Source organism: Anas acuta, chromosome 17 (genome assembly GCF_963932015.1).
Source record: "Anas acuta chromosome 17, bAnaAcu1.1, whole genome shotgun sequence".
Classification (NCBI taxonomy): domain Eukaryota; kingdom Metazoa; phylum Chordata; class Aves; order Anseriformes; family Anatidae; genus Anas; species Anas acuta.
Genome location: NC_088995.1, coordinates 8,923,060 through 8,948,524, shown reverse-complemented (window position 1 = coordinate 8,948,524; position 25,465 = coordinate 8,923,060). Strand labels below are relative to the sequence as shown.

The following is a 25,465-nucleotide window of genomic DNA, read 5'->3' as shown; positions in this document are numbered from 1 at the left end:
TCTCAGTTCATGGTTAAATTGAACCGCCAGCAATTTTTAAGCTCTGCCTAATGCTTCTCTTTGCGTTTTCCTGTGTATGCGTGTGTATCCGTACAAAAATATTTCTGCACGGGTGTTAACCCAGAGCTGTTCGCTGCCTGTTTTCTAAGGCTGATCCTTTATGCTTCCTTGCAGGGCCCCAGGTGTGCAGGGGCAGAGAGCATTCCCATTCCCCAGTGCAGGAGAGGACGGGCAGCACTATGCAGCATTGTGCTTTTGGCACTTTCCTCTGCTGTGTGACAAAGCTGGTCTTGCTGCCTCTGAGCTGTAAAGTCCTTCAAAAAAGGTATCTTTTGTGGATTTGAGCGGGACAGAGTGCTGAGCCGCGTCTGGGAGACACAATGGGTTGACAGGAAAACAGTGCACCTAACATCAGGAGTCTGTGAAAACTTGAAAGAGCTCTAGACAGAAATATTTTGCATTTGACTCTGGACTGTAGCCTTTGAGGCCAAAATCAGCCTTCAGTGTTAAGTGGCTGTTAAGTATTTCCCTTCTTGTCTCAATGCTAACTAACTGCTGGGAGAAGTGGGTGCATATTCCAGGAGGGCTGGGGAGGGCGGATGTGATAAAGAGGAGACAGCAGAGCGTGTGCTTTTTAGTTCAGGAGCCACAGCTTTGTGGTCAGATACCTCAATCCACAAACCCGCGAGAGGAAAAGCCTCTGTTAAACTTCTAATGTACTACTTTTCATTTGCATGGGCAACTTTCACATGTTCCCTTCCCCAAAAGGCGCTGCTAAATGCAGCGCTCCTCAGGGTGGGCGCAGGCATGTGGCCAGTCCCCGCAGCACACTGCGCCTCAGTCCAGAGACCCTGTTGTGAATTTAGCATCGAGCTGTTACCAACAGGCCCTCTCCAACCAACTGTTTTGTTTTACCAAATGTGATTTTGCTTGCTGAGAATGCCGGGAAGATTTTGGGGTAACACAATTTGGGACTCAGCACGGGGCTTTCAGCCCTACAAAGGGCTGCCTTCGGTGGGGCCTCTTGCGTGGGTTCCAGTGTGGGAATGGCTGAATGCAAATGCACGTGTAGCACACCTTGAAGACAGACGACAGCTTTTACCAGGAAAAAAACATCCAACCCAGCTGCTTAAAGAAAAAAAAATAAAATTAAAAAAGTACCATTTCTCACCATAAAAAGAAAATACTGTACTATGGGAACTGCTGTAAGGAACCAGGAAGGCACTGTTCCTTATGCCTACCACAACAGGAAATTTTAATTAATACTTTACCAGAGGATCTTAAAATACTTTGCAGGCTTTTGCTGTTCCTGTAGCCTCCCCATACAGAGACTGGCTTATAAACCTGCCTGACTTCAGGCTGCCCATGCTGCCAGAGGCAGACCTCTCTATCCTGATGGACCCTGTTCTGTTCACTTGGCCAGCCCAGCGTCTGGCTGAAGTTGCACTTGTATCTCCTTCTTTTCTGTATGGGATATTGGTCACTAACAAGGACAGGGAGTCGCATACTTCAAGGCTAGCACAGCTGTAGGTACAACACTTCCATCATTTTTGTTTTCTCTGGAAAAATACTGCTTTTCCCCACTGCCCTGGGTGTGCGCAGTCAGGCCTCATTTGCTCTGCAGCAGGCTGAGCCTGTAGTTAAGGGACAGATTGGCGGGCTTTAAAGTTGACTGGAGAGTCTGAGGCTGCTTTATGTTTTTAATTAAGTATGAAAATATGTAACAGACTATTTTTTTTTATTCTGAGTCCCGTTAACGACACACTGTCTTCCCATATTTTCAGTACTCATCCTGTGCAGATGGCAGAGTACCCTTTGCAAAGAGCTGCCAAGATGCTCTGAGACCGTGGCCTACATGCACCTGGTAGGAATCTGCTGAGTTGCATTTAAATGGCAGAAAGGCAATCTTCATGTTGTAGAGGGGAGTATTTCTTAAATGCATTTTACGCATCTCTGTGTTACTTTATTTGGCTTGACAAACTCAGGCAGACACCACTGTTTCACTTAAGCCCACCTTTATTAAAGCTGTTGTGATAATGCTTTCTCACAACAGCATGCACAGAGGGAAGCCTGAAGGGGCTGTGTTGCTGTCTGCCATACCAGGGTGCTAATACAGATCAGCAAGTGATCCAAGGCTTGCTCATTCAAAAGATTGTTATTACTAATCTGTTTTTTGTTGCATTTCAGCAGTCTTCTCCCTGAGAGTCACTTTCATGCCTTGTGCTTGAGCTTGTTCTTAGGGCAGAACGGTGTCCTGGAAATGCTGCCTGGATGGAGGTGGTGCATCCTGTGCAGCCACTCGCAGACTCAGATCCTGATAGCCACAGTCTGCAGCTGACACACGCTGTTCTTATCTGTTCTGCAGTCTGAGAGCCCTCATCACCAGCCAGAGATGGTGAAGTGATCACCCTGTCTCAAAGAGCTCTCAGTTCAGAAGGTAGGAGTGGGGGAGGGTGTGTGTGCTGGCCAGTTCCCTCCCGGGCCTGTTGAGTGTGAAGGGTTAAAGCTTCACGTGCAGGAGAAGTGCCAGAAAACATTTGCCCTACTACAAAACACAGAGGGGAATGTTTCTTTCTAATCACCTCCTCAAAGAGATGCAAAGCAAAAAGCTCTTGACTTCTGCTTTTGTCATCACAGGTCCCCTCCCTTCTGTGCTGCCCTAGCTCATCCCCTTCAGCGTAGCAGGAGAGCCTACTGTTAGAGCTAGGCAAAGCAGGATTTTTACCTGCTGCTTGTAAATGAGCTTGGAGCAGAGCTGTGTAAGTCACTGGCTTACACATATCAGATCCACTCTCTCTCCCTTCCCTTTCCTCCCCCTATCCTTCGATTTGCCAGTGAATTGTTAGACACCAGCACATTCACCTCTGATTTCCCAGCAAACTGCCCAGGGCACTCTGTGGGCAAACAGACAGGAGGGTAATCTGCTACATCCCCCTTTGCTTGTGATGAATTTCATGGGGATTGCTCCTGTTAGCCACGCTTGCCAGGAATAGTAACAAATTCACTTTTTTTTTTTTTCACTTTTAAAACCTCTCCAGTGCAACTAGAATGGCTGGGAGAAAGCTAGTTGTTAACTAGTCATGGGTAATTAATGACTCCACCTTCCCCATCAATCAGCTGGGAAAAGCCAAAAGGATCTGAGTACTTGTAGCAAATGTGTGTTCTCTAGACATGCTGATCCGCAGTGTGCAAATGAAGTGGCAGCAGGAGACCATCTGATCCCCTTTCGTGGAAGAAGCAGTAAGTCATGGTACACATCCCACGCTCTTGTCAGGTGAAGAGTCTGAAATTCCCAGCGCTGCTGCTGCTGTTGTGCAGATTCTAACTGTGTGGGATGTTGATCCATCTCACTGCTAGCTTCAATATGACCCAATTTTTGTTCCATTTTCCCTTTTCAGATTCTGATTATGGTCGTCTTTTCTGCTGTCTGCAGTTAAACTACTAGCATTACAAAAGCAGGACACAGGGAGCAGATTTGATGCTGGCTTTCCTTTTGTAGCAGAGCAGAAAAGCATTTCTGCATCCTGTTCAGTTTGTCTGGTAGTGCCTCTGCAAGTACAAGCAGAAGAGATTTGACCTTGATGCCATTTACAGCTGATCTTTTTCCTTCCAATGTATTTTTCTACACATGTAATAAATAATCTCCAGCTGAGCTACAAGTTGATGTTACCCCACTAGATGATAACTTCCTCCTCAGTGGTACTGAGCCCCTAGTTCTGGATGCCCCCGAGTTAGCTGAAGCTTGTGGTCTGCTGCATTATCCCGTAGTTTGAAAGGGTTGTCAGGAAGGCTGGATGTGGTCCTTCAAAGTTGCCAGGAGCCAGTGGACCATCTCCTGCTATAAAATCCTCCTCAGGACTTATCAAACTCTCTAACCCCTTTCTTTTAAATGTTCTTCCTTGCCACAATAAACACTGGCCTTTCTTGCCCCCATTCCCCACAGTACCAGAATGCCTAAAATTCAAAGTAATAGTGAAAAAGAGATGGGCCCTCCTCTGATTAAATTCATTTGTCCTCTTCACATGTTGTTGCATTGCCCGCTCCAAAAGGCAGTAAAAGTAAAACTAAAAGTATGTTCTTCTGTAGGAACTGACTGTAAATAAATTCAGGAAGTTTTGCCTGTCAGACTAAAAATCCGTCCCAATAATGTGATTCACAAAAAAATCCTGTCCCAAAAATATCATTCACAAAATAAAAAGTGTTTGTTTTATTGGGAGGAAAACTAGACCATGAATCAGCTGCAGCCTTCCAGCAATGCTCTTTGAAATGAAGAACTCCTAAATTTGTTGTGCAGGATCCATCTCTGGCCCATCGAGACTGATGTCCTGCTTTTGACCTCCTCTTTTTGAACACCATCTCGGACCTGTAAATGTTAGTATAGCCGTTTCTGTCCATGAATGCGTAGAACTCCCTTCTTCACTGAGGTGTAGCCAGTGGTTTGTGACCTGAAGCATGAGGCTTGATTGCTGTCTCTTAGCACTTGTAAGCACTTGTAAGTACAAAAGCTAATGGTCACACTTGCAGAATAAACTAATTAAGGGAAAACACTGAAGTCCTTCAGCTTGTGCACAGCCTTTCGTTCAATAAGAGCAGGCCTAAATAAAACCAGTGCCTGGTCCACGCCTGAGACTTTTAGATCACTTGCACTGGTGCTGGAAGGTGCCAGCTGAAGAAATTTGCTGCCAGGAAAACGATGTGCTAGCATAGCTGTGTCATTAAAGCAACTGCAGCTTTCAGTGATGAAGCTCAGCAGAAAAAGGTATCGTGCAGAGCAGCCTCAGCTATGAGCTTGAGAACGTCTGATGCAGCGGTGAGGACCATGCCAAAAAAAAACAAACACAATAAAACAAAACAAAAAAACAATACAACAGGAAAATGAACTGTACAGTTAAAGTCTGTGAATGGAGAGGTTGGTTAGGTAGGTAACACTGTACCATCACCTGCATTTCTGTGAGTGGAAAAGACATCTTTTGGTAAACGTATATGTTACCTCAGTATCCCAGATTTGAGCTGGGATAAAACTCTCAAAATTCAAGTTTTCCACAGACTGTTAATCAGTCTGTTTATTCCCACTCACTTGGGGAATAAACAGCTCAATACAGTCCTGATTCTGATACCAGAAATCAACGGTAAAGTGATTCTGTGCTTGGAGATGAAAATTATATCAAATCCTTGGAATGGCCTTAAAATGTTTAAGGTTTTATTTTGTAGATAAGTCTTTAACTAATGTTTTTGGTTTTGTCTCTATTTGTTTAAAAGTGCGTTAGCAGTAAATCAAGGTGCATTTCCCCTGTAGGGTTTCCTGTATGTCAAAGCCATGTTAATTCTCTTTGATTTTCTTCCCTTAGCCCCAGCCATTGCTGCAGATCCTTCCTCTCTTTGTCCCTTTGGACATCAAAGGATTGCAAGGGGACAGCCCTGGCGAGAAGCTCCTCCCTGCTCATTAGCCTCCATAAAACAGGAACTCACCTTGGCTAGCTGTGCTTGGAGTCCCATCCTCATCTCAGTCACTCTTGACACTGGATCTCAGATGGAACGGCTTTTGCTTGCTGCAGGAAATCAGACCTGCTTTTGAACTGGACTATTTGGGCTCCCTTTTTACGGACTCTGGTGGCTGAGCAACTTCCTAGACTCCACAGTACATGGAAAAATGCAAGTTTTATCAGGTAGGTAAAGGACTCCCTCCTATTCCTTACTGTGTGGAAAGATCCTAGAGATATGCCAAGAATGCACAATAATTTTAGAAAGCGAACAAACCATCCTGAAGGGATACCAGCATTTATAGTATGTGTGTGGCTAGAGATAATTTCTAAATTTTGTTGTAGGAATGGTTGAATAATTGTGGTTTTGAATGTTCTTTGGGAGCCATGGAAGATCTTTTGCAGAGGTAGCAGAGGTTCACTCACTCTTGTGCCCTAAACTCCCTTATCTGGGTCACCTTGTGCAATGTGATCATTCACTGAAGGATAAAGATGTTTTTTGTATGTTGTCTGAAAAGTAGCACAATGAGTTCCTTCGGGTTTGAAGGCCATAGAAGGTATGGGAATATTTCGTATGTTGCTAATAGTTCAGATGCAAACCGTCTGTTTTGCCTGCCCCTGTCTTTTTTCTGCCCTTTGATAATACAAACTCCAAGCAGACATACCCTGCAACTTCTACCAGCATTTTATGCCCAAACACAGCGGTGTGCTTTTTTTTTTCTTTTCCACAGGGTTTTATTTATGGTTTTCTTCATCAGTCCTTCTCGCAGCAAGCTATTAACCTCTTTATTAACCTCTGTGCGGGGCATGATCAGTTGGGCACAATGGCAGATAATGCACTGGGAAACTAAGGACCAGTCCAGGGGCACTGAGTGTGTCAGTATAACCGAAACCCAGATTTAGTCCCATGTTTTCCTCTGCTCTGGAAGGAAACGAATGTTTGCCTAGTTTAGGTATGCGGTTCACCTACCCGTTAGAGGTGGCAGGGTATTCTCACCTTCTTTTCTCTACTGCTGTAATGTGTTGTTTCATAAGCAAAATACACGTACAATGACTTCCAACTTCGCCATTGTTTTGGGTTTTTTATAAAGCCGTCCGTAAGGTGCTGATCGGATTCATACTGATTTCTGCCACATCAAGAGAACTTTAACTTAAGCAAAAGCGCAAAAATGAATATCACATGTTGCAGTATTTTTTTATGTTAAGGATTCCAGCTCTTTCAGAAGTCATCTGATTTTCTTATTGCGTTGTTTATGGTGTATGACCCTACACAGCAGAAATATGACTGCATGCATTTGAGAGGTGAAGCCATTGCACTTGTAGAAACACAGTCCTTTCGTTAGCGCCAAAAAAGCTTTTTGGCTCCAGGAAGTGAGGTTTCTTCCAGGTGTTCCTACTGGCATATATAAGGTCAGAAAACATGGGTTTAATTGGTTATTGGCAAAAATAATTTATCAGATAACTTTTTGTACTGATGTATGTTTCTTCCCCGTGGACGCTAAATAGCTGTTAGCATGAGACCTCACTGAGAATAAAACAGAAACAATGTAATGATAACCAGTTTTGATGAAGATAAGAAATGTACCTTTTACCTTGTTGGAGTTTCCCACTATTGCAAACCTTATACTATACTTTATGGGAAGTCTGCAACAGATTTTCTGACATCATGTAATTGTCTCGGTAGTGGACAATTAATTGAGGGACTGCTTTCGGTGAGTGAATTAATCTCCAGCATCTTCTATCCAAAGATTTTTGTTCCTTTCCCCCAAAGCATTACTGAATTCACTCTCATTTTCCTTTCTCTCCATCTCCAAGATAGGAAAAAGATAGGTACAGCCTAATTTAGACACAAACCAAAGCACAAACCGGTCTTGTTTGTATCAGGGCTTTAAAATCAAGCATGGAATAGAGTGAAGATCTCTTGATTTTCAGTGCTGGCCTTTGTCATAGCAGCTCTACACCTTCATCTTGGCATATGTTTCAAAATGCGCCATGTGAGGTAATAATATGGTAATAGTAATGAATAGTTTTAAAGTAGCTTGGAACTAAAATTCTTGGAAGATGTTTAAGTCGCTTTCAAATAATCCGTAACACTTAAGGTACACAGAAGGGGAAACATCAGAAGTACAGACCTAACAAACCCAGCTCAGTGCTTGGCCACCCTGCCACAAAGCTCTTTGTGGTGCAGTTCCAACACGTGGGCATCTTTGTGGGGGAGACGTGAGCGTGAGCCTTGGCGTTAGTTGGATGGGCACAAACGAGGAGTGAATTTGCAAGCCAGCCTCTGGCTCTGCGAAGCACATCCGAAATAGATCCTGCAAGTGGATCCACCACTGCAGAATCCCCTCGAAGTTGATTGCACATGACTTTGCTGTCAGCAGTGAGGGTCTACCAGGAGGCTCAGGCATTACTGTGGTCCAGACCCACATGCAAACTGTAAAGATCCTGTTTCTCAGCCTCCGATGGGGCACACAAAAGCTGTGACAAGAAGGACATTAACAACATTTTAAAGTCTTTGCTGCGATGTGTATTGCATGCGCAGCTCTTTCTCCCTGTCACTCATACAGGTGTGTGGTGGGATCATTTTGGTAAAAACAGATGATAACGTCTGCCTTTGATTTTTAATTCAGTACTGAGCTCCTTTTACTTTCATTCTTTTTGATTTCTTTGTTGAAAGTCTCTCAGTAAGGACTCCTGAGATCTCCCTTGTTGTAGTCTCATTTAATGGCATTGGAATTTGCTTACAAAAATGTTAATTGTAAAATTCATTTGGGGAAAGGAGGGAGCATCTGTCGAGCTAATCAAAATCTGTTTGCATGTATTTGTGACTGGATGACTCCTGTGGGAAATCAGCCCAATTTTATTGTAACTCCTTTTGATACATGTGCTGCACTGAGCTACCCAATGCATCGTCTCGTGGCAGCTTTCATGTCTCTGCAAGAGGATATGAGGGAAGCTTTAGTAGGAAGATGTTAACAGGCTAATCTTAGTGAGCAAACTAGGTGTCACTTCTTAGCCAGTTCATTAATGTTGGATCAAAGCAGAAAAAAGGGTAAAGGGTTTGTTGTTGTTTTCTGTTTTTTTTTTTTTTTTTAATGTCTAAAGACCTTTACAAACTGGCAGAATTATGTTTAAATGTTTCTTAATTCCTAATATAGTGGGAAGAAGCCCTTAGGCTTGCATCGAGTTGTTTTTGTGGCAATATGTCGCTTTGTGAAAGAAGCCGTTTTCCCTGGAAGTGGTTGCCTAATTTTCATGTTTATTCTTTTAAAGATATTACCCAGGAAAACTGTAACAAGGTGATAAAAACCCTTATTTCTGATGTGCTCTGAATACAATCCAATCTAGGCTAAGAGGCAGAAAAATCTCCCTTTTAAGCAAATAGCCATGGCTGGTAACACAACACCCAGCAAAGGCAGCCTGCCCTCCTTAAACTGAGGACGGTGCTGCCGCTGCGAGCACTCTCCGAGTCAAGCAGAGTTCCTGATACGTCCTTCATTCACAGAGCAGTGTTAGCAAAGCCTTGCTGGCTTTGAAATCAATCCACCAGTAGCTACACCAGGCCACGCTTTTGGACCTAGAGTCTTTTCTGCCTGAGCTCTTCAGTAGGGCGGCAGCAGCAGCGATCCTGTGTGTGTTACAGTAGCTTTGTGTGAACAGCTCCTATGGAAGGTTGTTAATCCAAACCGCATTGCAGAGGAGGCAGGAGCTGTCGGCACTGAAGTTTCTCCGGGGTAGATTTCCCTTCCCCAGGAGCATGATTAGTCCTCTGCCTTCTGCTGCTGTCACAGGCATCTCAGTGGTCCCAATCTCCAAGCCCAGTTCAGATCAGCCATCCTTTTTTTGGAATATTCCCTGGTCCAGGTCTGTCTCCTCCCTTTCTTGTCTCCACTCACATCTTGGTCTCCTGTCTATCCCTCTGTAGTCCTCTGGAGTGACTTTTCACCTCTGCTACCGAATATCTGTTGTTTTCTTCCACTGCTAAAGTTAAAATATTTCCAATCCTTTTTCATTCTCCTGGTAAAGTGTTTTGTGTAACCCTGGTCACACCAGAACAGGAATAAAAGCGGATTGTGGCTACCTAGCAGTCAGAGCTGTGGAATAAAGGAAATCAAGTTCAATTTGTTCAACACACAGATCTTTACAAAAGGACTTATCCCCTAAAACCAAACCTGTCTAAGAAGCCTTTATTCCTTCTGAGTCTACTAAGTAACAAAGAAACCTTGAAAGGAAGATAATGGATTTTCTTTAAGAGGTTTATTGTGGTGTGGACTACTGAGCTCTTGACAACACCTGGGCCTTTCCTGGGTAAAATCCTTAACATTCACCTACCTGAGCTAGACCAGGGCTGTGCCCTGTGCACTGATTTGGGGCTGAGAAGTCCTGGAGGCAGGTAGGAGGAGTGAATGACCAGCTGTAGAGCCCATCTGTTACAATAGCACGTGAAATTTGGTAGCTGTGAGTACAGGCACTGGGAGGGCTGACTTGGGTGCTGCTTCTCAGAGCCCTGCCTCTGTGCAGGAGAGGCTGCTTCATGCCGGCTCCCCTCCTGCCTGTCTGAAGTTACTGTTTTCTCTCCCTCCTAGACGTGAAAGTGCCGTGTGATGCACTTCCTTCCCCCAGCCTGGAGCCCTACCCGCAGAGCTCCATCGTGGTCACCCTGGAGGACATGGGGCTCTGGATGAAGTTTCATCAGATAGGAACTGAGATGATCATCACCAAATCCGGCAGGTGAGGGGAGCAGGACAGCTGCCCAAACCACACCCTTCCAATCTGTTTGCAAAACTCCAGCACTCTTTTATTTATTTATTTATTTATTTTTACATGATAGCTCTTAAACTGTTAGCCAGTTATGCGCATCTCCCTGCCTCTGGCAGAAGACTTGTGTTTTCAGGATGTCCTAGAGGTCCAAACTGTGAAGTGCAAAAGGTCACTGTGGGGCTGATGTGTTGTGAAATCTTCTCTGCTCTTATCTCAGTACTTAACACCGATGTTCTTCCTGTCGCTGGGAGGTTGCTCTGGAAAGTGCCATGAATTTATTTTGCCTCCGTTGTGAGCAGGAGCAGATGAGCAGTAAATACCTGGGTTTGATTCTGCAAGTGCAGATGAGAACGTGGCATAGAATGGTAATGATCAGTGTAAGCAGGCTACTCTAAAATTCAAATTTAAATCATGTGTTGGGGAGCTTGCAGTGAAGGAATATGAAATTGTAATGTATTGTGTCAGCTGCTGTGAGCTAAAGCAATCCCTTTGTGTAGGGAGGTTGGTGTTGAAGCTTTTTTGCGAAGTCAGAAGATAAAAGTGGTGGTAGGGAATACTGGAATGGAAAGCTAGATCTGTTCTCAGATGAGCACAACCCACGCTAGAAAATCCTTTAATCTGTGCTCCAGGTCCATGCTAACTGCATAAAGCTAGGAACTACATGCAAATTCCAAGGGCTTTCTGTAAGTTTTCCACTGTTGCATTACAGGAGTCAGAAGAACAAAAGCAATAAGCATGTCAGGCCATCAGAGACTACTGTCCCCTTAGTGCCTATTCCACCTAAACCCATAGGATTAGACAATCAATACATCAATAAGATAGTAAAAACGTTCAGTAGCTGGCCTGTAGAAATACTGCTACCAGAACTTTGCACAGCAGTGAGTAAACGTGACCTGCTGCTTGAGTAGATCATGAAACAGTATCCACTTTATACAGAAATCCTTATACTGTATATTTAATTTCTCCTTCAGACGCATGTTTCCACAATGCAAAATCAAAGTCTCTGGCTTAATCCCATATGCCAAGTACCTCATGCTGGTAGATTTTGTGCCAGTGGACAACTTCAGGTACAAGGTAAGTACTTTAAATGATAGACGTTATGCTTTCCTTCCATCGTTGTTTGAAACAGATTAATCTTTATGCTTCACTGTCCAGGCTGATAAATAAATTGTCTTGGACAAAGTTCAGAAGTAATTGGTGGATTTTACGCCTCTCTGCAGTTATTTGTCACTTATGCTTGGGGAGCAGCTGGAAAGGTAACTAATCTTCATTGTAAGCCGTACTATTTTGATCGTGATTAATATCAGACTTCTCTGACAACCACTGGGAGAAAGGGAGGAAAAATGAGGCCTAAACTTGGAAGTGTTTTGGTAACACGATCATGGCTCATGAGAGAAAATCTGCTACTTGTCAGGACTGCATGCCTCAGAGGAATCCACTAAATCATGCAGTGAAGCAAAGTTGCTGGGGCTCCTTATAACAAAAGTAGTTTTTTTAAGCTCTAGATTTCCATCTTTCCCTTCACAGTGGAATAAAGATCAGTGGGAAGTTGCTGGAAAAGCAGAGCCCCAGCTCCCTTGTCGCACCTACGTCCACCCAGATTCCCCAGCTCCTGGCAGCCACTGGATGAAAGAGCCTGTCTCCTTCCAAAAACTGAAGCTCACCAACAACACTCTGGATCAACATGGGCACGTAGGTTGCAGCTGGCCTTTGTGCCGTTCTCTTGGAATTAATTGCAGATAGATGTTAAGTGAAATGAGATGTGCGAGAAATTAGATTGTGGAAATTAAAAGATATCCAAGGGTCCTCTCTTCCTTCCTCAGCCTGGCCTTTCTGCTCTCTTAACTACCTGCTAAGGAAGGTTTTAGTCTCTGCTGTCTAGGTGAAGACACCAGCCCCAGGCATGAACCTCTGTTTTGAAAGGGAGGTCCCGAAAGTCTCCACAGAAGACTTTGCACAGTGCATTAGCAGTGGTTGCACATGGAAACCTTCTCCTTTTGTTTCTGTGCCAGATCATCCTCCACTCCATGCACCGTTACAAGCCTCGCTTCCACATTGTGCAGGCAGATGACCTCTTCAGTGTCCGCTGGAGCATCTTCCAAGTCTTCAGCTTCCCTGAGACTGTCTTCACTTCTGTTACTGCCTACCAGAACGAGCAGGTACAGTGTGCAAGTCCTTTGACACATTGCTAAATATTCTGTCCTTAGAAATCGTGTAGAGGAAGATGTCTCCTTCAGTGCTAGGTACCCTGCGTGCCTGTGATGAACAGGGGAAAGAAATCAGCATGTTATTGTTCTTGTAGAAGACGTATACTCAGGGATTAGATGAATTGTACACACTGATTGTATTAAGTGCCCTGTCAGTGATCAACAGAATCCCAAATGCAGTAAAAAGTAGAGTCAGAGGTCCAGATGTAGGTACTGGCCCTGTATATGTGTCTGGTCAGATCAGTATCACTGAAATTCCCACTGATCCCATGAAAGTCACTTCTCTCTATATCTCACTTCCTAATTTGTTGAGGAATCTGCTGGGAGAGCTCAGATGCTGTGGCAAGGGCTTCCCCCAGACACCTGCCCCTGCCCTTCTTCCCCCAAAACCTGTTGTGATAAATACTGAGGTGAAGGTCTTGAAATAATAATGAGCCCAACCAGTTACCACAATACTGAATCTTGGTCCTTTATTTTAAGATCACAAAGCTGAAGATTGACAACAATCCATTTGCTAAAGGTTTCCGGGAGCACGGGAAGAACACTCGGCGGTAAGCTGTTTTATCCATCTCGATTTATATACAACCAGAGTTTACTTGTGAATTCTACACAAGTCCACAGAGCAAAGTATACCAGCTAGTTCTGCAGAGCATTTTGCTCCGGACATTGCATTTATCCATATCTGGGAATGGTGCTGCGTAGAAGCCGCCCAAGAGACTTGGGGAATGGGAGGAAATAGAGAATTTCCTACAGAAATGTGTGAAACGTGACAGATTTGATACCTACGTTGTGTTGTAGTTTGGATCTAGATTGGAATCTGACATGGGAATAGTGGTGATAAAGGTAAAAGGACTCCACAGTAGATTGTTCTGTCCCTGTGAGATCAGCTTGCTTCTGACATTTGAGGGCTCTCACACCTCCTTTTCTCTTTTGTGGAAAAGTGTCTCTTCCAGCAGCAAGTTTTGTCTGCAAGAGGGAAGTCGAACACCAGTACAAGTGAGGTCTCTCTGGTCTGAGCGCAGGCAGTGGATGAGAGTTTAAACAAATAAGTAATCTTGAATGCAACCCACAAACTGGTAATAGAGAGGGAAAAATGGTTTGTTTGTTTGTTTGTTTTTCCCCAAGCAGAAAATAGTACGAAAATATCGGAGATTTAGTTTTATCTTATGCCTGAAAAAAAATCCTGCAGAAAAAAGGCCCAACCTGACTCTCGTTACTTAACCTTCAAAACTGTCAGAGATGTTCTTTCTCCTCATAATAGGATCATTTCTGACTAAGCTTTCCATTTAGGAAAAAGGCTGCTTTTAAGCAAAACACCCACCCTACTATACGCATATCTAGTAGTATGTGTATCCAACACTGGGTACAGTTACTAACTCAGTGCAAAAACCTGCTGAGGTTTCCACTCTGATTTTGCCTTTTGTACAAGCATGAAGGGAGCAGCAACCCCTTTACTGATTTATCCCCAGTATCCTGTGAGGCAAGAGCTCTCCCTGGAAGCTGATGCTTGTGGCAGGCAGCACAACTCTGTAAATCAGCTGTGGCAAACATTCCCCATGGATCTGTCAAGTTGCTTTGTGAGCAGAAATGTAACATGCAGGACATCAGAGAGGTTCATCCCATCTTTTTGTCTTCCAGGCCTTTGTCCAGCATCCCTTGTGTTATTTATCTAGGTAGAAAGCTAATTGCAAACTACTCCCATGCACTGTTTCTTTCCCAGGGAAGGACGAGCCAAATCCCAGAAGCCCAGTCCAGCCAAGGGCCAGAAGAGGAAGCTGCCTGAGGAAAAGGAGTCTGGTGCTGAGGAACGTGGTAATCTTGATAACAACAAACCCAGAGTCAGTCCCGAATACTGCCTAAGCCACAGGAAGGAAACCAGGCAGTGACATTGCTCTGCTCTGTCTGTTGCCTGGGGAGGATGGTCTGGGCAGGGCACCCAAAGGGTGTTGCGTACGGCTTTGCAAAGCTGGAAAGTGGAGTTAATTCCCTAATTCAGGGAGGACAGCCAGGAATAAGGAATGACCGAGGGGTAGCTTGAATGATTAGGGAGAAGTGTGAGACAAGACCAGCGCATCCCTGTTTGAAGAAGATTTTGCTCTATGCAGGTGAGAGGGAAGTAGTGCAGCCCCAATCCAACATGATGCTTGCAGCATGCAGAGAGTGCACCGCTTGCCCCTGCCCACAGCTGGCAGCCCTGGAGGGAAGCCCCAGCACAGAAGTTTGGCCAAACAGAGCAGGGGACTGGGATGGGGAGCCAGGGAACATGCACAGTGACATGGATTCAGCTGCTTAAAATTTCTGATGCTTGCTTATGCTTTATAATCATAATCCTTGAAGGGCACCCACTTTGCACCCACGACAGCAGGCAGGAAAGCAGCTCAGAGAGATGTCTTTCAGCAGAATGAGCCAACAAATGATGACTGATCATCCTTTGTGAGGCTTTTCCCTCTCAATTTCTGCCTGATATCCCCCCACACACATTCAGTTTGTGTTAGGATGAGGAAGGGGTTAGGAAGTCTTCTGACTGTGTATGGTCCGCAGGAGCCTGCTCACATGTCACTTGTCATTAGTGACTGCTCATCAGCTCTCCATGCACCAGCCTCCCAGCCATGCTTTGTGACCACATGTGATCAAAGGCTGTGCTTTCAAAACATTTTCTTTTCAACAGTGCTGCCAGCTTGCAGTGTCGCCCATGGCTTTCTTCTGCCCATCTGCCTTGGTTCTTGTGTGTGCAGTTGTGCCAGCACTGGCGCTTGTACAGCTGGGTCGTGATGCAGATGGGGGAACTGATACCATTTTAAAGTAACCTTTACTCTTTTTGTTAGGTTATTTTTAAGCTTGATCATTCGGTGTTCCAGTTCAGGGCACTACTTGCAGTGGCACAGCTAGGGAGAGGGGACAGGGAAGGACTGAATGCCACAGTGTAAGGACAGAAAAAAGCAGCAAAGGGCTAGTTCCTTAAGGCTGTATGACTGCAGAAGAGGTAATAGTGTGTTTCCTTCCACCACTCTGCAATTAATTCCTCTGCTAATAAACCGTTGTGAGCCCTGGCTCTCTCTTCTCCTTTCTCATTTTTCCCCGTTCTTTCTTTCCCCACTGTGAGTCAGATTTTGAGAAAGATGAGAATGTGGATGTGAAGGAAGAGAGTAACCCCATCGCCGTCAGCAGTGGCTACCCCTTCTGGATCTCCGAGCAGAACGGCAGCCATGCCTTTACTGCAGCATCGCCGGCACCGACCGACCAGAGGGAGGGTCCAGCCAGAGAGCAGCAAGTGCCTACCCCATCCTACCAGACATACCGGTAAGTCCCATCTCCCGGTGCCCGTGTCCAAAGCCACCCTTAAATTGATGAGAGTCCTCCTCTTCTACAGGGTGTTTCCTAAGAAAAACAGCCAGAGTGAGTGAGGAAGGATATCTTTCTTTTGCATGCCATACTTGGGTGATAGGTACTCGAGCAGCATGGAGCTATCCCTGTAGTAAAGCCTTTGTGTTACTTCTAGCCCACTGCTTCTGGGCATACTCATGTCTTAGTAATGCTCTTTATTTCCCTGTCCTGAAATGCTTTCCCAGCCAACTTCGTGTACCACAGAACTTGCCTGTCCTTTGGTGGGAGTGTGCTGGAGGAGTGGCAGGACTCCAGTGATGTTTCCCTCCTTACCATTACAAATTCAGACACGAGTGACAGTAAGCCCAGGCTAGAACTTAACCATAGCTAGGGCAGGCTGAGCTTACCTTCTCTGGCACTTAGCCCTTCTGTGTGGGTGACAGCAGGGCTTGGGCTAAAATCCACGTTAACAATAAGATGAAGCAGTAGGTGAGGCTGTATTTGCGTGGGAGTTAATGTGCAGTCAGCCAACACGTGGAGGTGCAGAGTGATTGAGCTGATGCTCCTCTGCCCCCTTCTGATATGCAATGTGTGTGAGTGCATTGGAGAACAGGATGGCTCACTTTGCTTTCATGCAAGTATCCTCACGTGGGAAATCATTGTGAAATAGCTGACACATTGTACATTCCCACTCTGGGTCAAGGCTTCTGGAAGCAAGGCACACGGAGGGAGTAAGAAGCCTGTACAGAGCCAAATGGTCCTTGTAGACATGCTTGTTTTGAACAGACAGCGAATGTTTGAAACAGTGAGGAGAAGAGGGCATGCTAAGGGCTTGCCCTGCCTTTCCCTGGGGAATCTCTGTGGGTTTTCAGTGGTTTTCTGCTGCGGTAGGTTTGACTTGCTCTTCTCTCTGCCCTCGGGGCTCAGGTTCCATGAAGCTGGGGACAGCCAGCAGCTTCCCACCCGCGACGTCGCCGCCTTGAATGACTTCCGAGCAAGGTGCCACCCCTTGGATCTTGCCACAGTGCCTGAGCACGACTCCAAACAGCTCCCAGAGGGCTTCACCAACCTGCCTCCGCTCCCCCCGCCTCTGCCCCCTCCCCAGGACTATACGGGAGTGGTGAACATGGCTCTGGACTCGGTGGGGAAACCTGGAGCCCGAGCGCCCATGTACAGTCCGTACGGCACCGAGCAAGGTCTTGGCCAGTGGATGGTGCCCTCCCACAGCCAGTACAGGGCAATGAGCTACTCGGCCTTCTCCACAGATTACAACGCACAGGGGGCTTCAGGACATGCCCACGGGACCATGGCTGAGTGGAGCCAGTACCCGCTGTTCCCCTATGCCTGCTGGTGAGCAGGGAAGAACCTTCCCCATGAAAAGACTAAAAGAAAATTGTAAATGAGGACAAATTTGCTCTGGGGTGTTAACCTTGAAGCCTTGTCTACACTAGGCAAGGAGGCATTGCCGCACACGGGAGCATGGGACACCTTCAATTCCTTGTCTCCTTGCACAACAGCCCTCGTGGTATTTCACAAGCAGCAGCAGAACTGCTGGCTGCCCCGCCTATGGCAGTGCACATCTGGCTGAATCAGGGTGTTCTGCATTGTTTGTTTCCAACAGGAGTAGCACACAAGCTGTAAGAGCAGTAGTTAAAGAGCTGCCAAACCCTGTCCCAGTCTGCATTTGCATCTTGCATGTGGCAGCTTCCAAAATCCAATCCTCCCAGGAAAATCAGTGCAAGGAGATAGGGGCTGAGGAGTTTCAGTTAGCCTTCCAGGTGGCCAAGAAGCTGTAGAAGATTTTTGCGAAGACAAGCAAAAAATGCAATCCCAGTGACCCTTTGAGCAGTTCCCTCACTTAGTATAGTCAAACTGAAGCTAGAGTCTTGCCTTTTTTTTTCCAGGAGCATGTGACAGTAAAATACGCAGTGAAACGTGTTTGCAGGTCATGCAGGCAGGGAAGAGTTTGTCCTCTGCAAGAGAATCAGCAGCAAGGCTCTGTGTTGTGTCTGCGTGTCCCTCATGCCCACCCCTCTTCTGTCACCCCTAGATTCGAGGTTAGTGAAATACTTTTCCTTCTGCTGGTGGTGGAGGGAGGTCGTTCACAGAATTTGGGGCTGCTCCGGGGGCCTCCGAAGGCCTGTGCCTGGCCCAAACAGGGCCCTCAGCAGTGGTGCTGGCCGTGTCACTCTGACCTCTTCCTTTCGAGGGAGAGGAAGTCTTTCGCTGTGAACTTCTTCCTTCCTCCACCCCCTGCCACCCCTGGGGAATGTAACTTATAGCTGTTGTGTGCTGTGCTCTGAGAAAGCTTAGTCAGAAGACACTGCTGACCAGCCTGGCGTTGTGCTTCGCCCACATCCTTTAGCACAGTGAAAGCAGCGTAGGCAGGAGCTGTGTGCCACGCTGCTCTCTGCCCCGCTGGAGAGCTCGGCACAGTCCTCGTGCTGCTGCTCGGGTGCCTGTAGGGATCTGCTTCCATGTCCTGTCAGCTGTCAGTGCTTTCACCTCTCCTGGAGGAGCTGTTCTGTCTGTGAGCAGCCTGCAAGGTGCCTGGCACAGAGGATTTATTTTTGTCCTTGTGTTCGAAGGGGGAAGCGTCCCCGTTTGCCCAAGTGGGGTCTTGTTTGAGACAGGCTCTTTGCTTCTCAGAGAGGATAGGTGTGTTCCTTGTTGTTGTTTAGGGAATGTTTTCTTGTAACACTTGCAATAAACTGCTTTGTGGTCTGTAGCCCTCAGTAGGCAGTGAGGTGTGTCCTTTAGTCCGTTTGCCAGCTGGCATCCTGTGTGTGTGTGTAGCAAGATGTTGTCTGAGCAGAGCAGGCCAGCGCTGTGCGTGTGCATAGGGTAGAGGTGTTAAACTGTGTTTATTATTGTTAAAATGACTTTGAAGAGTAGCCCTACGTATTTGTGAAACTCCACTCCAATGACTACTTCCTTATTTAAATAGCGTATTGCTAACCGGCCTCGCACCACAATTACATGTACAGAGCAGCCAAATGCTTCCCCTCAGCCTCACAGGATGGGCGTGAGATGTGCAGCACACAAATAAAGGTCAGGCTTCACCACAGTGCATGTGATGATGCCGGCTCGCTGCTCCTCCAGCAGCACCCTCGCCAGTATTGATCTGTGCCCGCTGTGCACCACGCGCCTGCGAACGCGAGTGATTCACTGCGGAGAAAGCACTCGGGGAAGAAACGTGGAGGAGCTTGTTGGTAGCCCCAGAGCCGTGCTTTCCTGCTGCCCACGGGCCAGCCGCGTGCAAAGGGCAGCTGTAAAAGCCTGTCCTCTTCGGGCGAGGAGAGGTCGTGTCTCTGAGTGTCGGTAGTTCACTTTGCCACCGCTGCTTTCTGAGTCTTGGAGATCAGGTGAGAAGCCTGGCCGAGGAGTTGGCTAGTTCCTAGGTCAGGTCCTTTATCCTAGAAGCAGGGCTGTATTTCCCTGGGGTGCTAATGAGGATGGAAACCGTGCTGTGGTGAGTACGATGAGCTGAAGAGACCCGGGCTATTTCCAAACCTTCGGAGCAGCTCTGGGGGTGCTGCTGCCCCACAGGGCCTGTTGGTAGGGCTGGCTTGGCAGGCGGCCGCCGCGCCCGGGTGGAAGACCTAGCTGTGTGCATAGGAGGAGCCAGTAATTACTCATCAGCCTTCTGCTGCAGCAGGACTCCTTGCCCTTCAGTGAATCATCCTGCTCATTAGCGAGGTACCTTCCCTTGCCTCCCGCCCGCCTCTGGTTAGAGACTGCAGCTCTGCTGCTCTGTGAAGCCTTGGAAAATGTTGCCCGTAGGTGTGTGCGCTCCGGACTCTGCTGCCGCCTCCTCCCTTTGCAGTTTCCACTCTGTTTTCTTCAGCTGTGGCATTTAAAATCTGTACGAGCTTGACTGAAGTCCTGTTTTTGCACACATGTGAGATAATGTAATGCCTCCCTGACAGCTTCAATAAAAGGAAATGAGACATGCGGAAGGCAGGCCATTAAGAGCAATAAAATAAACTCTGAAATGTGGTTTTTGTGCATCTCTTTCCAGCACGCCAGTGGCTCCGCAGTGGTCATGTTACCTGGGGCCAGTTCCTACATGGCACCCGCTGTTGATCTCAGCGCTCGTTGTTCTCTGCAGCTTATTCAGCGAGCCCCAGGTTATCTGCTTGCAGTGCTCGCTATGACTCAGTCTTGAGCTAATTCTTTGCAGCAAGTTGTTTATTTTCTCTGTTTTCTGCTCCTCTCCCGCAGCGGAGTTACATAAGGATGGGGACAAACGGACTCGAAGTGGGATCTAGGTACATTTCCTATGGGAAATGAAGACCCTGATTCATTTTGGTTTCTCCTACGGGTTTTGCAGCCACAAGCCCAGGCTGAGGCTGTTTCAATGCAAGTGGAAATGGCAGAAAAACACCACCTCGCTGCTCCCCGACCACAGACAGTGGCAGGGCCTGGGGGAAGCACCCGTGGTGCTGCTGCCGTGACCCCACGGGGCGCTCGCCTCTCCCCAGGCCCTCACAAGGCACTGCGGTTCCTCCCAGAGGCGCGGTCCCTTCTCGCCTGGCCCAGGATGTGGCCTCTGCAGGCTCAGCCACCCCCTGGCCCTACAGAAGCACCCCGCTGAGGGCAGTGGGGGTGGCGGTGGCGGGGGGAGCATCCTGCTGTGCCCTTCCTGCCTTATATCCTGGGTCACCTCCATGGGAGCCGAGCGAGCAGCAGCAGCCCCCTCCCAGGAATAACAACATCCTCCGAGTCAAATGGTTTTTTTATTGCAGGGCTTGAAAGCCACTTAAACCGTGAGCCCCGCATCGGGGTCCCACACGGAGCCTCTTAGCAGGGGGCACGCAGCATTTGGCTGACACCAGCAAACAGCAGCCGGCACCTGCTGGCCCCCGCTGCGTGGGGCCGTGCTGCTGAGCCCAACACCTCCTGCCTGGCTCTGGCAGGAGCCTCAGCAGCGCTGCCAGCCCCTCTGTGCCCCCTCCTCAGCCCCCAGGTGTGCAGGGCGCAGGTGTCTTCACTTACCTGCAACTTGCCCTGGGGAGTGAGGGGGCAGCGCTGAATTTAAACACCCAAGAGAAGGCAGAGAGGAGGATGAGGGATTTTCCTCGAAGCGTGGGGAGGGGATGATTTGCTGCACTTTTTCCCTCTGCCCTGGGTGGTGCGTGTGCCCCAAAGCCCCCCTGCGGGCTGCGTGGGCTCTGGCAGCGCTCAGAGGTAGGGTTTTGGTGTGGCGGTACAGGGGGTGCCTGGTCCTGCCTGTTTCTCCAGGGCTCAGCTCTCGGTTCCCCCAGCTGCGAGGTGCAGGCGTGCTCCTGGCCAGGCTCCCAGCCGCTCCCTCCAGGTAAGCTGGTTTTGCTGCTGTGCTTTGTAGAGGTGTAATGAGGTGGAAATGTGGTTTCTCGAGGTTGCAGCCAGCGAATCTGAGCAATGACACCCAGGCAGAGCTAACGCTGCTGCTCGCAGGCTCCCAGGGCAAAGCAAAGCAAACCAGGGAAGGGTTTCTCCTCTGCAGCCGGTGTTCCCTGCGGCATGCAGCGTGTGCTGAAGCATTGCTGAGAGCTGGGCCCAAGCAGCAGCTTTAGACCAAATTTTAAACAAGTGTGAAGGAATCCTTTAATGCAGCGGTAACGAGAGGCCCTGCGGCCACGACAAACAGCCGGTCGCTCTGTGCTTGCTGCTGGGCTTGATTTAGTGTTGTTCCTTTTTTGTTTTTCCAAGTCATGTGAGTTTGTTTTATGGCACGAAGTACTTTGCTGCAGGGTGCTGAATTGCCTCTGACACTTCTGTAATACTCCATTATTTTTGCTTTGAATGTGCAGGTGTACGGCTCCAGCATTCCTGCCCGGACAGTGCCCCGCTCGGTGAGTGCAACGGGTGGATTCAGTTTCCATCCCCTACAGTTCTTTGGGGGCATGCTGAGATTTTCTTCTTCCTCTCTGACTTTTACTGAAGAGGGAAAAATTTGGTGCCTCTGTAAAGGAGAGTCAGAGAGAGTAGCGTTCAGCCACACAGCTAGGCACAGAGAAGGGCTCACTTTTGGTTTCTTTCCCTCGTGTTGGAAAATGCGACCGTGCAGGTGAACTGCAGCAGCGCTTTGCAGGAGAAACCTCCTGCCCGCTGGCACTGCTGCTCCTCCAGCTCTGACCTGGGGGCCTCGCAAAGCACCGGGAGCTCTGTTACACCCTCACCAGCCGTGCTGAGGGGAGAGCTGCGTGGAAATGCTGATACAGAGCAGAAGGGGGTGACCAGGCCTGATCTCTGTTATGCTGTGGGGTTCATCCCTGTGCAGGCTCTGTTCTCACTGGGCAGCCTCTGTGCTCCCACAGCCTGGTTTTAGCTCTAATTTACCACCTCCAAGGGGCTCTGTGGAGAGCGAGCTTGTCCAGAGCAGCTCAGCCCCCAGCCAGCACAAGGCACAGGGGTGATTTGAAAATTGTGGGTGAGAACAGCAGACCAGTACAGCCCATTTTTTAACCCATCTGCCCCTCCCGAGGAGACTCCTGATGCCGCGTGCTTTGTGCTGAGAGCAGCTCCACACTGAGCAGCGTGAGGCTGCGTCTGAACTGCTGGGGATGCTCACAAACGAGATCTGCGTTATGGTTAGAAAACAAACAAACAACAAAGCAGATGCAGGATAAATGATGTTATGTTGCTAAAAGAATCATTTCTTTTAGCAGACTGTCTTCCAGCCCTGCAGACGCTTCTTTGCCCTCCCGAGGTGTGTGGGTAGAGGAACTGCCCCGCAGAAGGGCGGCTGTCTCCTGCCACGCGTGGCCAGCTTGGCTGCTCTTTTGGGAAGGAAAGGAGGGCAGCCCCTGGCCCAAAGGCTGCCGGTCTTGCATGGAGCCTGGCCCCAAGTCTCTCATCCTTGGCTTCATCCTGCCCGTATGGCTGTTAATGGTCCTGCCCTGCCTCCATCCTCAGGGACTAATTGCCTCACACTTGAGCAAATGTGCTCGGTGTTTAAAAGGAGCCTATCGATCGGTGAGTGTTCCTGAAAGCCTCCCAGGGCCCCGTTTCCTTTGAAGTGTAAAAGCATCTGTCTGTCTGTCTCTCTGCTTTGCCAGCAGCCTCCTGCTCCGTTTTGCATCCCCAGCTACAGGGGCGCATCCCGGGGACCTGCCCCCGGCCCCACACCGTGCTCGGGGCTCCCTGCCGCAGGAAGATGGGGGTCGAAGACACGGGTACAAACCCCAGGCCAGGTGGGGTGCTGAGCTCAGGACCGAGCTCCTTCTGAAGGCCGATTTCCAGTACCCCAAGCTTTGGGAATGCCCTTGCTATGCTCGGGGCAGAAGCTGATCGTGCATTCGTCTGCAGTGAGTAGAAAGGAGAAGAAACAGCCCCAGCATTTTCCCGTCGTGGTGCTCAGCTTCTGCCAGCCAGCACCGCTCAGAAAGGAAACAAGGTAAGGCCCGGGCTGCTTTGGGTGATGCCCCGTGCAGGAGCTGACACGCACAGGGCTGCCCAGCGTGGTTCTGACCTGTGTTGAGAAAAATCCTGTTAAAATGCAGCTGACTTCCCACCCTGTGCAGGCAGCTTGGCCTGTAATCCTTCCCAGTTCCCAGGCACTGGAACTGGCCCCGAACAGGCTGCTTGTCCCCACCGGGGCGTTTTAATTTAGGCACAACCTTACAGGAGTGACCGTGCTTCTGGAGCCAGTACCCAAAGCCGTGTTACTGTGCCCAGGGTGGAGGAGAGAGGCGACCACAGCGAAATCCAGGCCTGAATTCCAGGGGCTGTGAGTAGCCGTGGCTGCCCTGCACCTCCCAGATGGTGCCGTGGGTTTCCTATTTCAATGGGGCTTCGGCAGCACAGCGGTGGCACCTCACTGTTGGAGGCAGTAAATGGGCTCCCATCTGGTTTTAATGATCAGTAGCACTTTGGTGCTTGTTTATTCCCATGTTTTATGCTTCAGCAATAAAATACTGCTTTGGTTTGTTCAATCCATCTTGGTGCTGGATGGAGATGAGTTCACAGTCTCTGACAAAGAGGTCCCAGAGGTACGCAGGATGTTGCTTTTTTAGACAGCTGGGCAGGATCAGATGATATAGCGACAATTAGTTTGAGATACAAATGTCAGCAGGCAGCAGAGAAGGTAGGGAGGGCAGCTCACCATGTGCCTAGCAAAGAAATTGTATCCTTCGATTAAAGGAGGGGACTCAGCAGGGGCTTGGTTATGGAGCTGGGGCTGTGCTCGCTCCCTCCCGTCCCCCCAGGACAGCACTGAGCTCTGATCCGGGGCTGGGATGAACCCGAAAACCAGGCAGTGGACAGCCCCTGTTAGCAGCCACGGTGCTGGCGAGCCACTCGTCCCTCAGAAGGAGCAAGCAGTTACACTTCGTGTGCCTGTGACACTTCTTACCAGGGGATCTTGGGTCGTTTTTGCAAACACCAGGGATTTCAGCACAGCAAAATGCAGCTGTGTCCCACGGGGTGAGTGGGGACGGTCAGGAGGAGAGAGATTGCAGTTAAACCACAGAGGGGAGAAACAGGCTCTTTGCCTCCCTTCTGATGCTTATGCAGACCTGGAAGCCTTTTGCTTTCCCATCTCCCATTTGTCTTCTGCCCTGATGGCAGAGGAGCTTGGTCTCTCCCTTTTGCCAGGGCCTGGAGCTGTAGCAGGTAGCTAAAAAGCTTTCAGCAAACTAATTAAATCCCCCCCTGAGTTGCTCAGGGTCCGTCCCCTCGGTGCCACTGCTGGCGCACTCGTGCTAATTTTCTCTGCAGGGTCTAATGGAGATTGAGCAAAGAAGGGAAGCCTCTCGGGCTGCTCCTACACGTCAGGGTGAAGCACAGCGGGCAGCCACCGCTCCCTTCGGTCATCGCTTTGCCCAGGGTGGTGCTGGGGCTGCTGCCAGGGGCAGGGCTGGGCTCCTGCTTTAGGTTTCAGGCTGGTGTGGGTCTGGAGTACGGCGCTGGGATGTGTGAGTCCTGGCAATGCGTGAAGTTAAACCCATCCCTTAATCTCTGCACCCTGCCCTCTGCGGCGGGGCTCCCCCAGCACCACGTGTTGCCTCCCTGCAGCTTCCCAAGCACGGGGCTGTCAGCGTGGAGGGAGGTGACCTTTATAGAGCCGAGCGGTTTTACTGTAGCGAGGCTGAGAAGGACTGCTTCGTGCTCACAGAGACGAGCCCAGCCTCTGCCTTTCAATCCCAGCTGAAGCAGGAGGCTGCCCCAGCAAACGTGTGCCCCCTGCCCAGAGCGGGGCTGTGGCTGCCCTGGCTCACCCCATGGCCTCGCAGCCCCTGAGCTGGGGCAAGGCTGTGCTGGGCTGTGCTGCAAAGCAGAAATCCTGATCCCTGAGGGGGAAAGGAGCACCCCTTGGGTGCTCTTGGTGGGCCCTTGTGGGGCTCCAGGTGGTGGCACCAGTGCTGTGCCCTGGGAAGGCTCCTCCCGGTGCTCCCAGCCTGGAGGGGGCGGCTGGGGGGGAAATTCCTGGGAATGGGGACTGGGACAGCCTCTGAGCTGCGGAGCTCACTCCCAGTGTCCAGACCATAAAGCACTTCACAGAGCCCTTCCAATTGCCTGCCCTATTAGTTTTATGGCGGGGGGATATTGTGAGGGCGCAGTTGATCTCGTTTTACCACTGTAATGAGAATGGAGGCGCGGTGGGGAGAGCCAGCCTCGCCGGCGGCCAGCCTGTGCTCTGGGTGCTTGGGACGGCTCCGTCACCTCACCGTGGGGCCTCTGTCCCCTGCTGCCACAGCTGTGGCCCAG

At 48.9% G+C, this 25,465-nt stretch overlaps 1 protein-coding gene across 1 annotated transcript; it reads left to right on the top strand.

Annotated features, from left to right (window-relative positions):
* Nucleotides 1-1,784: 1,784 nt before the first annotated feature.
* On the top strand, nt 1,785-19,771 carry LOC137841283 (T-box-containing protein TBX6L). The gene is made up of 11 exons (XM_068654023.1): nt 1,785-1,864; nt 2,230-2,437; nt 5,349-5,666; nt 10,067-10,211; nt 11,213-11,315; nt 11,769-11,933; nt 12,254-12,400; nt 12,929-12,999; nt 14,169-14,260; nt 15,556-15,748; nt 16,700-19,771. The coding sequence occupies exons 3-11, from the start codon at nt 5,651-5,653 to the stop codon at nt 17,124-17,126; spliced, it is 1,359 nt and encodes a 452-aa protein (XP_068510124.1). The 5' UTR covers nt 1,785-1,864; nt 2,230-2,437; nt 5,349-5,650; the 3' UTR covers nt 17,127-19,771.
* Nucleotides 19,772-25,465: the final 5,694 nt, after the last annotated feature.

Excerpts from the sequence above, each read along its gene's own strand:
- LOC137841283 (XM_068654023.1), top strand. Across the intron at positions 11,316-11,768 it reads TGGACAACTTCAGGTACAAG|TGGAATAAAGATCAGTGGGA; the intron begins GTAAGTACTTTA and ends TTCCCTTCACAG. Across the intron at positions 12,401-12,928 it reads CTGCCTACCAGAACGAGCAG|ATCACAAAGCTGAAGATTGA; the intron begins GTACAGTGTGCA and ends CTTTATTTTAAG.